The sequence below is a fragment of the Quercus suber genome, unplaced genomic scaffold (genome assembly GCF_002906115.3).
Source record: "Quercus suber isolate HL8 unplaced genomic scaffold, Cork oak 2.0 scaffold_590, whole genome shotgun sequence".
NCBI classification, from domain to species: Eukaryota; Viridiplantae; Streptophyta; class Magnoliopsida; order Fagales; family Fagaceae; genus Quercus; species Quercus suber.
The window spans coordinates 76,478-91,555 of NW_027070035.1; the positions used below are offsets into that span (position 1 = coordinate 76,478).

The window sequence follows — 15,078 nt, forward strand, 5'->3', positions numbered from 1 at the left end:
TAGACCTCGGCACCTTTCTTCATCGAGAGGGATGTATCACTTCGCCGTCAGGGAGAAGGAATTAAGGCTGGTGTCTGAAATGCCAGATTCCAATAGAGCCTGGAAGAGTAGGTTCTTTTTCGTAGAGGGGACGGACTGGGTGTGCCGTCAGGATGAATGGGAAACAATTCCTCATGGTTGTTTTGACAATACTTGGGGGTTTGTTAAGGAGTCAGGTCTTAGTCGTCACCTTTTATCCTCGTCAGTTTGCCATATTTCATTTTTTCCTTTGAAAAGATACTAACGCAGCCAAGTTGTTTTTTCAGCTTTCGCTCGTCCATCAATAACTGACGAGCAAGAGGACTTCATCCGTCGGGTTCTGGGGATACCCATAGGAGAGCGATCGTGCCGGGACTTAATTACCCTCGATACTCTTTACACATACTGTGGGGGTCCCGAACCAACGCCCGAAGCTCGTAGGTTGGAAGATTTTGCTCGTCACCGTGAGTCTTTACCTATCCGTCAGCTTTTAAACTTCTAGTCGTCGGCTTTCCCTTATGTTTGCTTTTGTTTGCCTGTTGCAGAAATGGATGTTGCTAAGGAGCGAATTAAGGCCGCTGCTGCCCGTCAGCGGGAGGAGAAGAAAGCTAAGGGTGAGGCGACGTCTACGTCTGCCCCCAGGACCGTCGCCAAGGGCTCCCAGAAGAGGAAGACTGACGGAGTGGTCATTCGCCCGCCGAAGAGACCAGCCGTCACTCCCGTGAAGTCGCCCCCTACGTCGGGTCATGGAGCTGGGAAGGGCGTCATGACCTCTTCTGGTCCCGTCCTGCAGGGACCTCAGAGCCTGCTGATGCACAAGGACTTTGCCGTCGAGGCCATCCAAGCCCTCATAAAGCCGACGGACATGGATCCTTGCGATCAGCTAGGGACGGAAGAACTGGGGTCGTCGGCCTTGTTCGACCTTTCTCGGGTAAGCCGTCAGTTTTACTTCTTTTTCTTTGACTGTCGTGCCCAACTTTTTCTCTTTACTAACTGACGGTTATATCATTTTTTAGGCTTTGGTTCGTGTGAAGGCGCTGCAGGATCGGTGCGTGGCCAAGGAGGGGGTCGTCACTCGCGTTAACAAGCACAACGCCAATATGCGAAACCAACAGGCTCAGTATAAAGAGGCGGTGCGCATACTTAACGTTGAGCTGAAAGACGTGAAGACGGAGTTGGAAGAGGCGAAGCGTCAGCGGCTCGAAATAGAAGGAAAGCTGACGGCTCTTTACGACCAGTTGGAGACGGTAGGGGCTGACGCTGTTGAGAAATTCAAGGCGTCAGATGCCTTTATCGATTCCTGTGGCAGTTATTATGGCACGGGATTCGACGACTGTCTTAAACAGGTGGCGTCAGCTTTTCCTGATTTGGACCTTTCTGGCATCAACATAGATGACGCTCGGCCCATGACGCCTGCGACAGATGCCGTCACCCCTGGTGTTGACGACCCTGTTGATTCCCCCCCTCCTGAAGAGAGTGGGGTTGTATTGGCCCAACCTGCTGCGAACCTTCCGACGGCTGCAGCCACTCCCCCTATGGTACTGCTTGACGAAGAGGAGCCTGCCGCAAAATAGAAAATTTCTTGAAGTGACGTTTTTATCATTCTTATTTTGTTTCATTTATTATTTTTTTCTCTATGTAGAAGACAATCTTATTTAAGTGCCCTTTTGGGCACCGTTGTGTAATATTTTGACAGCTTTGTAAATGCCCTTTTTTAGGCTTGGATTTGTTTATAATGCCGTCAGTTTTCTGTGTAGCTTATTTTGCTTGGTTTTCTTGTATGTTTTGAAACCAAGATTGCGGGCTTTCTTGTTTTAGTCGTACCGTTAGTTAATCCGTCGGTTAATTTTAATGAACCCGTCAGCTTTTGATCATTTTGTTTTAATGATTGTAGAAATTTTTGGCAAGATCCTGCTGCCTTGCCTTATAGACTTGTCTATTTGTGGACTGATAGATTTAGCCTTTTTAAGACCGTCAGCCTAATGGCTGACGTCATTGGCTTATGAACTCCGTCAGTCTTTACTTAGACCGTCAATTTTGTTGCTTAGCCCATCTTTGTGGACTTGATTTCTTTGTACCGTTGGTTTAATTTTTTGGTTTTTTAGACCGTCAGCTTGAGGGCTGAAATGACTGACTTAGTCAGTTTCTTTTAAACCGTCAGCTTGAGAGCTGATGGTTTGGGGTTTTGGCCAATCTTTTTAACCGTCAGCCTGAGAGCTGAGATGATTGACTTGGTCGTCAGCTTGAGAGCTGAGATGGACTGGCCAGTCAGCTTGAAAGCTGGAATGACTGACTTGGTCACTCTTTTTAGACCGTCAGCTTGAGAGCTGAGATGATTGACTTGGTCACTTTTAGACCGTCAGTTTTTTGATCCCGTCCACTTTGTGGATGGACCGTCAGCCTTTGGATCCCGTCCACTTTGTGGATGGTCAATTTGTCAATCTTTATTATCCTCATATTTGTAAGTAGAAACACATCAGTAGTTCTAAGTAAATTCCTCTTATTGCCATGCATCTATAAGTAATTCAAAAACAAAATCTGCCCGTTTTGGGCTTATTGTAGCAAATACTTAAGTAGAAAAAGAAAAACTGCCCTTTGGGCTTATTGTAGCAAATATTTGAGAAGGTAATCCGTAGGTCTTGGCGTCATACCAAAAAGCAATTTTTGCTTTATGTGGACGTCGCCCCTACTGGTAGTATTTCCGTAGGTGTTCAGCATTCCATGGATGTGGTAGCTCCCGTCCGTCCAGTGTCTCTAGATGGTAGGTTCCCTTCCTTTGCCGTGCCGTAACTCGGTAAGGTCCTTCCCAATTAGGGCCGAGCTTCCCTTGGGTGGGGTCCCTTGCTGCGCCCATCACCTTTCTTAGAACGAGGTCCCCTACCTGGAAGTCTCTGTGTTTGACCCGGGAGTTGTAATGTTTGGCCATGCGGTCCTGGTACCGTGCAAGCCTTTGCTCTGCTGCCATCCTAACTTCGTCCACCAGATCAAGTTGCAGACGTATGGCCTCATCATTCCTTTTTTCGTCGTAGTTGTGCACCCTGTAGCTTGTAAGGCCAACTTCAGCTGGGATGACTGCTTCGTTTCCGTACGTTAGTCGGAATGGTGTCTCTCCTGTTGGTGTCCTTGCTGTTGTCCTGTAGGCCCATAGTATGCTCGGCAACTCTTCCGCCCATATGCCCTTTGCCCCCTCAAGCCGGGTCTTGAGAATTTTTAGCAAGGACCGGTTTGTAACTTCGACCTGCCCGTTGGCTTGGGGGTGGGCGGGAGAGGAGTAGTGGTTCCGTATCCCTAACTGCGAGCAGAAGTCCCTGAAGGAGTCGTTGTCGAATTGCTTCCCGTTGTCCGAGACTAAGATTCTTGGAATGCCAAACCTGCATATGATGCATCGCCAGACGAAGCTCCGTACGTTTTTTTCTGTGATGGTGGCCAATGCTTCAGCTTCTACCCACTTGGTGAAGTAGTCAATACCGACAACTAGGAACTTCAGTTGTCGTATTGCCGTGGGGAATGGTCCCATGATGTCCAACCCCCACTGAGCGAACGGCCATGGTGCCGTCATTGGGGTTAATTCTTCGGGTGGCTGCCTGATGATGTTGCTAAACCTTTGGCATTTGTCGCAAGCCTTCACATAAGCCTCGGCATCCTTTTGCATTGTCGGCCAAAAGTACCCAGCTCGTACTAACTTGTGTACTAGCGACCTTGAACCTGAGTGGTTTCCACAAATTCCTTCGTGTACTTCTCTCATGACGTAATCCGCTTCTTCAGGACCTAAGCATCGTAGGTAGGGGCGGGAGAAACCTCTTTTGTATAAAACGTCTCTGATCAGGACGAACCTTGCCGCTTGAACCTTCAGTTTCCTTGCTGCCCCCTTATCACTCGGTAGTATGCCGTTTTTCAGAAAGGAGGTTAACGGCGTGGTCCAATCATGCTGGGGATCGAGCTCCTGTATGTCGACCGCACTGATGAGTGGAGAGAGCTGCGTGAAGGAGAGTGTACTACTAATGGCGACCATGTGTTCGGCGGAGGCGGCTTTGGCCAAGCGGTCGGCTTGCTCGTTTTCGCCCCGGGGGATCTGCGTAATTTTGACCTTCAGCTCGTTCATTCTCCTCCTTGCTTGTTCCAGATACTTCTTCATTCTTTCGCCTTTGCATTCGTATTCCCCGCTTATCTGGTTAACTATGACTTGGGAGTCACAGTAAACGATCACTTTCTCGGCTCCTGCTGCTTTCGCAAGGTCGAGCCCTGCTATCAGAGCTTCATACTCCGCCTCGTTGTTGGTAGTGGGGAATGCGAGGCGGACCATACACTCTACCGTGTCTCCTTCGGGTGACTGTAGTACGATGCCAGCTCCGCCGGCCTGTCTGTTGGAGGATCCGTCCACATGCATGCTCCACTGCGGGGATTCCTCTGCCCCCTTATCTTCGCAGTTTGCGAATTCTGCTATGAAATCTGCCACAGCCTGTCCCTTGATAGCAGTGCGCGGGCGATATTGGATGTCGAACTCGCTCAGTTCTATTGCCCAGAGTGTCAAGCGTCCGGCAGCATCCGGGCTACCCATTGCTCGTCGTAACGGCCTGTCGGTTAAGACAATAATTGTGTGAGCTTGAAAGTACGGCTTCAGTTTTCGTGCCGCTGTAACTAGCGCGAAAGCAAGTTTCTCCATGGGTGGATATCTTTCTTCAGCCCCGTGTAACGCCCGGCTAATGTAGTACACGGGCTTCTGTATTTTCCCTTCTTCTCTGATCAAGGCGGCGCTGACTGCGGCCGAAGAGACAGCAAGATATAGAAACAGTTCTTCTCCTGGTTGTGAGGGACTCAACAATGGTGGGGAAGAGAGGTAAGCTTTTAATTCTTCAAACGCTCGCTGGCATTCATCGGTCCACTCGAAAGACCTTTTTAACGTGCGGAAGAATGGTAAGCACTTGTCTGTTGCTCTGGAGACGAACCTGTTTAGCGCTGCTATCTTGCCGTTGAGGCTTTGCACCTCTTTTACATTTTTTGGTGGTGCCATCTCCATTATAGCCCGGATCTTGTCCGGGTTGGCCTCGATGCCTCTCTGGGATACCATGAATCCTAAGAATTTTCCTGCCGTCACCCCAAAGGCACATTTTTCCGGATTAAGCTTCATATTGTAAGAGCGAAGGGTGTCGAATGTTTCCCTGAGGTCTTCTAAATGATCTTCTTCCCTTCGACTTTTGACCAACATGTCGTCGACATATACCTGGACGTTTCTCCCGATCTGCTGTGCGAACATCTTGTTCATAAGCCTTTGGTAAGTTGCACCTGCGTTTTTTAAACCAAACGGCATTACCTTGTAGCAGAACAGGCCTTGGCTAGTTACGAAGGACGTTTTTTCTTGATCTTCATCGTGCATTTTAATTTGGTTGTAGCCGGAGAAAGCGTCCATGAAGCTTAACAGCTGATGTTGAGCCGTGGAGTCTACTAGAGTGTCGACTCTCGGGAGGGGGTAGCTGTCCTTAGGGCATGCTTTGTTTAGATCGGTGAAGTCTACACACATTCTCCATTTCCCGGAAGCTTTCTTGACCATCACTACGTTTGCTAGCCAATCGGGGTAGTAGACTTCTCTAATAAAATTTGCCTCTCGCAGCTTGCGGACTTCTTCGGCTATTGCTTGATCTCGTTCTGGGGCGAAGACCCGCTTTTTCTGCCGGATGGGCGGAAAGGATGGTGATACATTCAGCCTATGTGCCATGACGGAAGGATCTATTCCGGGCATATCCTCGTGACTCCAGGCGAATACGTCCCGATTCTCCTTGAGAAATGCTGCAAGCGTTCGCCGAGTGGCGGGACTCGCGAGGGTCCCAATCCTTGTTGTCTGGTCAGGTACGGAGTCATTCAGAGGTATCTCCTCAAGCCTTTCGGCTGGCTCCGTTGCACTCCGGTGCTCTTCTATGTTCATGGTATGGAGGTGGTCATCCATTTCCATCATGGCTACGTAGCATTCGCGTGCGGCGATCTGATTTCCACGTAGCTCTCCGACCCCGTGTTCTGTTGGGAACTTGATCATCAAATGATATGTTGAAGTTGCCGCCCTCCACGCATTGAGGGTGGGCCGCCCTAGGATAGCGTTATAGGCGGACGAATGGTCAACCACGAGGAACGTCACGTCCTTTGTGATTTGCTGGGGATAGTCGCCGGCTGTCACAGTCAACGTAACCGCGCCCAGCGGAAACACCTTTGCACCTCCAAAACCGACAAGTGGGGCGTTTGTTGGAATCAGCTGTTCCCTGCTGATTTTCATCTGCTGGTATGCCGGGTAGTACAAGATGTCTGCCGAGCTGCCATTGTCGACCAACACTCGATGCAAGTTGTAGTCCCCTACCCGTAAGCTGACAACAAGCGCGTCGTCGTGCGGGTGGCGTAGGCGTCGCGCGTCTTCTTCTGAGAACTCGATAACGGGGCTTTCCCTTCGGGCCACATTTTGCACTGGACCCGTCAGCTGAACGTTTTGGACCATCCGAAGGTACGTCTTCCGAGCCTTTTTGGACGGCCTGGTAGCGATCCCTCCTACGATCATTCGTATGTCACCAACGGGGGGTTTTGGTCGGTCGTTGTCTCGTCGGGGAGGATGTTCTGGAGGTGCTGGATCCGCTCTTTCTTTGCTTACGAACTTCTGCAATTTCCCTTGCCTTATAAGTGCCTCAATTTGCTGCTTCAAATCGTAACAGTCGGCTGTATCATGGCCGTGGTCTCGGTGAAAGCGGCAGTACTTGTCTCTGGGGCGCCTGTTAGGATCCCCCTTCAGTTTTCCAGGGAAGGTCAGCGCCCCTTCGTCCTTAATTTGCATTAGGACTTGATCTATTGGGGTGGTCAGCGGGGTGAAGCTTGTGAATCTTCCTCCCGGAGGCTTGGAACGCTTTTCGTCTCTTCGGTCTCCTGCTCTGGGCCTCTTTCTCCCTTGGTCTGGTCGCGCCTCCTCCTGCCTTTCTCTTTTCCTTGGCTTCTCTTCTCGGGCCTGCAACGCGTCCTCAGCATTCATATACTTAGTAGCCCTGTAGAGTACTTCCGACATGGTCTTTGGGTCGTTCTTGTATAGAGAGAACAAAAACTTGCCCTTCCGCAACCCATTGGTGAAGGCTGCTACAAGTATTTTGTCGTCGGCTTCGTCAACCGATAGCGCTTCCTTATTAAAACGCGTTATGTAGGATCGTAATGTCTCGTCCTCTCTTTGCTTGATACTCATTAAGCATGCCGTGGACTTCTTATACCTATGTCCGCCAATGAAGTGTGTAGTGAATTGGGCGCTTAGCTCCTTAAAGGTGCTGATAGAGTTGGGCGTCAGTCGGCTGAACCATATCCTTGCGGGGCCTTTGAGTGTTGTGGGGAAGGCCCTGCACATAATCTCATCTGCCACCCCCTGAAGATGCATCAGGGTTTTGAAAGTCTCCAGGTGATCCAAAGGATCCTTCACCCCGTCATAGCTTTCTATATTCGGCATGCGAAACTTGTGGGGCAGGGGGAAAGAGTTCACGGCCATAGTGAAGGGTGAATCGGTACGGTTGACTAGATCGTCAAGATCGCTAGAGACTCTCCCTTTGAGGGCGTTCATCATGACCTCCATCTGTTCCCTCATTGCTTGCATCTCGGCGGCAATATGTGGTGGAGTCGCATCCATGAGGGATGGCATGCTCACATGCTGCCTTTCCGGCCTGCTTGGGGCGTGGCTGCCCTCAGGTCTCTCCTGATTCCTGTTTGGAGCGCTAGTCCCTTCCTGATCTTCTGGTTGGCCATTTGGTGCTGTATCCTTCTGGCGCAGCTGTTCTTCCAAGTCGAGGTTCCGTTTGGTGAGACGCTCCACGGCGGCACCGAGAGTCTGAACTTGTCTCTCAAGGGCAGTCGTGGGAGGTTCCTCTCCTTGTACGTCATTAGTAGTTGCCATTGAGCGAGTGAGTACCATGCAACCCTTTAGTCCGGGAAACGATAATGCGGCTTAGTTACTTAAAACCGATTTCCCACAGACGGCGCCAACTGATGATGCCGTAAATCTCACCAGTGAGTTGCACGACGCTTGTACGCTCAAAACAACACCTGCACAACAAAAAGGAAAGGACCTCACAGAGAGCACCGGTGTGGTGCCGGCCAAATACCCTCCGAAGGTCAAGTTAGAACTTCTTTTCAACTCTAGAGTGCTAGAGAGGGGTTAATTATGCGTACCTCGGCCTATGAGGGTATTGGGGTTTTTATAGTAGTAGAGGGTGGACCTCTCTTCCTTGGAGCAGAAGTCTTTTCCTTATAAGACTCCTTATGCGCGTAGATTGCGGAATCCTTTCCTTATAGGACTCTGATACTGGGCGTGGATCACAAGCAACTTCCCATGCGTGGTGGCCAAGTCTTAGCTTCAACAGAGCCGTCGGCCTTGGAACCGTCAACCTTCTCTCTTCCCTTCAGCCAAGTTGGCGTCACCACGGAACTCTGAATAACCATCGGTTAGAACCAGAGCCTTCAGCCCCAGTTTATCTGGGTCCTGTCAGCATGATTGTTCGTTACCCGTGATTGACCCGTCAGCCCAAACTTCGGCTGACGGGTTAAGCCCATGACCTGCTATCATTTATTCTTCCATATCAAAAACTAACTACTAACTTGGCAATCTATACTATCAATTGAGAGGTGCTACATTTACAATATTTTCACAACGCAACAAATCATAGGTGGTTAGTTAATATTGGTTCAAATTTGAACCTAATATTAAAATTACTTTTTTGTCCTAACAATAACAAAAGTAAAATATAAGATTTTCTTTTCCCCTTCATGCTCATCTTTTTATTTCCTAAAATTTTGCATTTTTTATTCATTTTTTATCTAAATAAAAGTAAAACACTCTAATTTTTTTTAAAAAAAAAAATTAAGAGAATTTCTAAAATTTAGCAATCTTTTCTCTCACATTCATATTATTTTTCCTACCAAAACTTTTTTCTATAGCCTATACCACTACATCACTTTCAAACATATGCTCAAAAAAGAAATTATAATTACTACTTATCTCTAAAATTTATTACTTTTTAATTTTTAAATAAAAAATATATTTTTAAAAAATGAATAAAAGAGGTTCTAAACATGCACAAAACCTGAATCTTTTAGTCAAAATAAGTAATGCGCTATAATTACGCTATAATTTCTCCAGAAACACTCACGAAATCACGAAGAAACCCAGAGAGAGAGAGAAATGCTAGTGACGGCAGAAGTTGAGGAAGTTGCCAAGAAGCCCTCTAAATGCGTAAATTTTACATTATGGAACGCGTAAATTTTTTATTATTATATATGGAACACGCTATCAAGTTCAAGTGTCGGAAACCTCCGAAAGACTCTCTATTGACTATTCAACTTTCATTTTCTATAAGCTTCACTCTCTCTACTTTTCTTTCCTCAGCCCCTTGTTCTCCAACTTCTTTTCTTCTATGACCTTTGAATTCCAAGAACCCTCTTCTTCTTCTTCTTCTTCTTCTTCTAACACCCATCAATGGACTCACGATGTATTCTTGAGTTTCAGAGGCACAGATACTCGCAACAACTTTACTGGGCATCTATACAACGCTTTGCATAAAAAGGGAATCAACACCTTCATAGACGATGAGCTTAGAAGAGGAGAAGAAATATCACCCGCACTTCTCAAAGCCATAGAAGGGTCAAGGATTTCAATAACATTAGCTGGAAATTGCGATTGGTTGGTTTAGGAAGTAGAATCATCATAACAACAAGAGAGAAAGCTTTGCTAGCTAATCATGAAGTAGGCTTGATATACCAAGTAAGGGACATGGATCATAACGAAGCTCTTCAACTCTTTAGTTTGAATGCCTTCAAACAGAAAAACCTTCTGAGAATTATGCTGTACTCACAGAACGTGCGATACGTTATGCTAGAGGCCTTCCATTAGTTTTAACAGATTTAGGTTCGGAGCTATATGGTAGAAGCATAGTTCAATGGAAAAGTGCTTTGGATAAGTACGAAGCAGAGAGAAAAGAAAAGAAAAGTACAAAAGAAATCCTCAAAAAAAATATTCTATAAAAATTCAAAATAATTTTTCATAGCTAAGTTGAATGCTATTGATGGTCATTATTATTTTTTTGTCGACTCTTTGAGAAAGCTTTGTAAGGATTTTATTTGGTAGACTATGCTAATTGTTCATCATTGATCGTTTTATTTATAAAAATATATATATTTTGTCACTTCTGAACTTAATTCTCGTTATTTTGGTTCATGTTTTCATATTTCAAATGGGATATGACCGACTAATTTTTCAGAATATGATAAAAAAATTTCAATGAAGTTTATATTTGTGTAAAAAAAAATTGATTAGTTTTAAGTGCATCGGAAGTGATTTCAAATGAGATCTTAATGTAATTGGATGAAAGTAATTTTAGGGACTTAAAATAGTTTTAAATGTGTTAAAAGTATTACACATTCAAAGTGTTACACAGATGTATAATAAATTTTAATTAAGCACTTTATAGATTTTTAGTTGAGATTTGTGAATCTATATGTAAGGACATTTGTTTCTAGAAAAAATGTAAGGACATTTGACACGTAGTTAGATATATAATGACTTGGTACAAAATAGAAACTCAGTTAGAATCCAAAGATATATGGCATCAAAAATTAAAGAAAAGTGGAAGGATATTTGACACAAAATTAGAATGTAATTCGAATCCAACTTGAATGTTTGATTGAACTTTATCTCAATTTTTCATTATAATAGTACAAATGTGTGTGTGTATATATATATATATATATATGGTATGAAGCCGCAAGTAGAGTTCTTTTTTATTTTGAGAGATAAGACAAAACTTGAGAATTGGAGGATCAAGATACACAAACACTTAAATTGTTTTCTAGCATCATTTTCACAATATTTGGTATAGGCGGCTGTGAAGTCTGAAGCCAAGCATTATCATATTCAATGGATGGAAGTATTATTTGCATGGTATGGCTCATTTTGATTTTTTTTTTTTTTTTTTTTTTTTTTTTTTTTTTTGGGTGAGAATGATGGTATGGCACATTTTGATTGGTATCACTGTGTCAGTTAGATTAATATTCTTTGGTTGGATGGGTGATACGATAAATGGTTAATGAGTAAAAATTAATATTACGATTCAAACTTAATCACCATAAATAAAGGTCTTTCAAAATTAATAAATCCACCGAATTTCAAAGTAATTGTTAGGATACTGACTGTGTTGTGCCTAGTGGTGTGCTTAACTGTGCCGTAGTTGTAATGTACTTACGCCATGTGCAATGCATGTGCAAGGTGTAATGCTTAGTGTTATATTTCATTGTAGCAGTTAAGCAGTTGGTTAGTGCTGAAGAAGTGGAGGCAATTAAGGGAGTTAGTTAGAAGGTTGTTAGTCAGTTAGTAGTTACTGGTTTGACAGTGTGTGCTTGGCAAGATCATGATTGATTGTAATTGTATATAAACAGAATTGTTGAGTGAGAATGGATAAGCATAGAATCAACTAAGTTCCTCTTCTCTATTCTTCCCTAATCCTGGCTCTATTTGGAGGTGGTTACCCTCGAAGTAACTGACATTTCATCATCCCAATTCTCAATTTCTGTCATCATCCATTATCGTCCTTCCACTTTTTCTGATTGGCCAAACCCTTAACAGTAACGGATGAATGACTGATATTTATTTTCCTCAATTTTTGCAATGAGCAATAAACACTTGATATTTATTTTCCTCAATTCTTTTCATAACTTTTTTTTTTTCATTTTTCTTTCCAACAGTGGAGTGCAATATCTTTTTTTTTTTTGGGTAATTACAATAACCCACTTGTGGTTTGGGTAAAAATCACTTTGCTTACCCGTGGTTTGAAAAGTATCACTTAACTCACCTATGGTATGTTCCGTTTATTTTTTGTAACCCACCTTTGTTAAAATCAGGGGTAAATAGGTATTTTTACTCAAATTTTATGTCTCTTTCCTCCCAAACAAAAAATAGAGCAAAAATGCAAGAGAAACAAGATCAAAAAGTGGTATTTGTTTCTCTCTCCATTCACACAAATTTTGAACATCAAAATATGAAGACATACTCAAAAAAAAAAAAAAAAAAAAAAAAAAAGCCTAAACCCGATTGCCTCCCTCAATCCTTTGGCTAACTCCATCATAAACATAAAATGAAAAAGAACCAATACAAAGCAGAATAGACCAATAATTCCAACCTCTCCTCCAAACCAAAACCAACCTCCATCGACACCACAATCACTATCCATCCAAAAATCAATACCATAGCAAAAAAAAAACTAAACCAAACATATTTTGGGTCTCAATCCTCACTATCTCCAAATCTCCAGTTCTATGACATCTCAGTTCTCAAGTTTAAGGTGAAAGAAGCAGAACCATCGAAGGTGAAGGGGACACGGCCGCATGACCCTCGACCCATACTTAACAAGGCATGAGAGAGGGAGGTGGAGGCCAATCTGAAGTCACCCAAAACCACCACCCAAAGACCCACTGCCGCAAACATCCACCAATCAAACCAACACCCAAGCAACCACCAAACCAACATCTAAAGCCACCCAAACACCCAGCAACTACCAGCGAGCAAAGCCCACCACACACAGCCCACAACCCATGGCGAGCAAAGTCCACCATCCATGACAAGTGAAACGGAAACCCAGAAATGAAAATCTTCAAGTCGTTGTTGCTGTCACTGTCTTCCTACCCCTACCACCGTTGTCCTTGCTTCTATTGTCGCTATAGCCTTCGAGCTTCTAAACTGAGAGAGATAGAGAAGAAGCTCATCGAGAAGAAGCTCGGTTGTGGCCAAGTTGAGAAGCTCATCGAGGAGGCTCATGAAGATTAGTTTGTGTTGTGTTTAGGTGGTGGAAAAATGGAGGAAATAAAAGAAGAGAAAAATGGGTATTTGGGGGGATGGGGGGATGGGGTTTTTAGATTGTTTTGCAACGTGGGACTTTGAGAGTTGAAACTTAAGATGGAGTGTAATTTGTTTGTTGTTTTGGTGTGTGGTTTGGTTTATTTAATTACTGAGAAAGGAAAAGTGTATGAAAATTAGTTTGTGAATTGTTTGGGTTATGAGAAAATGGGAGTGAGAGAGGCAATGGGGCTTAGGCTTTTTATTTTTTTGGATACGTTCTTCATGTTCAAAATTTGTGTGAATGAAGACAGACAAATACCACTTTTTGATCTTGTTTTTCTTGCATTTTTGCTCTATTTTTTGTTTTGGGAGGAGAGAGACATAAAATTTGAGCAAAATACCTATTTACCCTTGATTTTAACAGAGGTGGGTTACATAAAACAAACGGAATATACCACAAGTGGGTTAAGTGATACTTTTCAAACCACGGATAGACAAAGTGATTTTTGCCCAAACCACAGGTGGGTTATGTGTAATTACCTTTTTTTTTTCTTTCCCGCTGTTAAAGAGCACTACTATATAGCTTTGGTGTGGGCAGAAACTTCAATATGAGTTTTGAATTTGAATTATGTTTTGTTACTTTTGTACGAGACTTTACTTTATTTCTATGGCTAACAAGCAGCACATGCATAGTCTTTGCGCGCTTGTATGAGTCTTAGATACACTATATTATTTCAAAAATCGTACTAAACTTTCTGCTGTGCCCACAACGAATCTATGAGATGGGTTGTAATAACCTAAATGAAACTAGGCGTAAATGCACTTTTAGTCCCTGTGTTTTGGCTTTTTTCCATTTTAGTCCCTACATTTTATTTTTTTCCACTTTTAGTCCCTAAAACCAATTTACGCGTTCCATTTTGGTCCTTTCCATCAATCAACCAACGGAAATTGCTGAGGTGGCAGCTGGAAGAATTAAAATATTATAAAAAAATGCCACATCACCCTGACACGTTAGCATCTATTTTTTTTTTTGGGTAAATAATTTGTAAATTTTAACTAAATAAAAAAAGAAAATTTAAAAATACAAACTAAAATTTAAAAAACAAGAACACAAGAACAGAGACCCAGAAAATTAGACCCAACAACATGAATTCAATCACACAAATTCAATTAAAATATCACTTCTTTCTCTCTCTTCTTTGAATCACACGGTGACTCCTCTCTCTTATTTCTCATTTGCCTTTCTCTGATTCAGTGTCTCTCTCAGATCAGCATGGACTGGAGATCGAAAATCGGCAGCATGGACTGGAAGATCGGCGACAACAGTGTGGTGTTTTAGAGATCGGCGGCGACGGCGTGGTGGTTTGGAGCGGCGGCGATGGTGGATTCTCTCTCTTTCTCTCATTCCGATCCTCTCTCTCTCTCACTTCAATTCTCTCTCTCAGATTGGATGTGAGTTTTGGTTTTTCTTTGAATTTTTGTTGTGGGTATTGATGCAAGATTCATGGTGGTGTTTTGGAGATCGGCGGCGACGGCATGGTGTTTTGGAGCGACGGGGATGGTGGATTCTCTCTCTCTCTCTCATTCCGATCCTCTCTCTCTCACTTCGATTCTCTCTCTCAGATTGGATGTGGGTTTGGTTTTTCTTTGAATTTTTGTTGTGGGTATTGATGCAAGATTCATGGTGGCGGCAGTGGAGGATTGCTATGTTGTTTGTAGGGATGGGTTCACTGTGGGTTTAGGGAGGTTGCTATTGATGTGGGCGGCGATTTGGTGGCAATGGGTCTTTGGGTGTTTTGATTCTCTCTCTCAAATTGGATGTAAGTTTTGGTTCTGTTTTGAATTTTTATTGTGGGTATCAGTGCATCTGTAGCTTCATGGTGGTGGCAATGGAGGGTTTCACACTTAATCCCTTGAGTTTTCGGGTTTCTGGGTTTTTGAGTGTTTGAGATTTCTGGGTTTCTTTGATTTTATGATTTTGGCTATGAATCTTTGGGGAAGAACCAGAAAAATTGATGGGTTTTCAGCATGGGTCTTTCAAAATTGGTCTTTGTTCTCTTCTCAAAATTTATTGCATTATTGATTTGATTTTAAGTGGGAAAGGAAGTTGATTCAATGGGTTTAATTTTGAATTCATGTTGTTGGGTCTAATTTTCTGGGTCTTTGTTCTTGTGTTCTTGTTTTTTAAATTTCAGTTTGTATTTTTAAATTTTCTTTTTTTATTTAGTTAA

At 43.6% G+C, this 15,078-nt stretch overlaps 1 protein-coding gene across 1 annotated transcript; it reads left to right on the forward strand.

Annotated features, from left to right (window-relative positions):
- Positions 1-714: 714 nt before the first annotated feature.
- On the forward strand, positions 715-1,871 carry LOC136063889 (uncharacterized). The gene is made up of 2 exons (XM_065764888.1): positions 715-949; positions 1,035-1,871. The coding sequence occupies exons 1-2, from the start codon at positions 785-787 to the stop codon at positions 1,590-1,592; spliced, it is 723 nt and encodes a 240-aa protein (XP_065620960.1). The 5' UTR covers positions 715-784; the 3' UTR covers positions 1,593-1,871.
- Positions 1,872-15,078: the final 13,207 nt, after the last annotated feature.

Bases quoted from the DNA above. Each gene is read 5' to 3' on its own strand.
- LOC136063889 (XM_065764888.1), top strand. From the start codon at position 785: ATGACCTCTTCTGGTCCCGTCCTGCAGGGACCTCAGAGCCTGCTGATG. The intron at 950-1,034 runs GTAAGCCGTCAG...ATCATTTTTTAG, and splicing joins CCTTGTTCGACCTTTCTCGG to GCTTTGGTTCGTGTGAAGGC.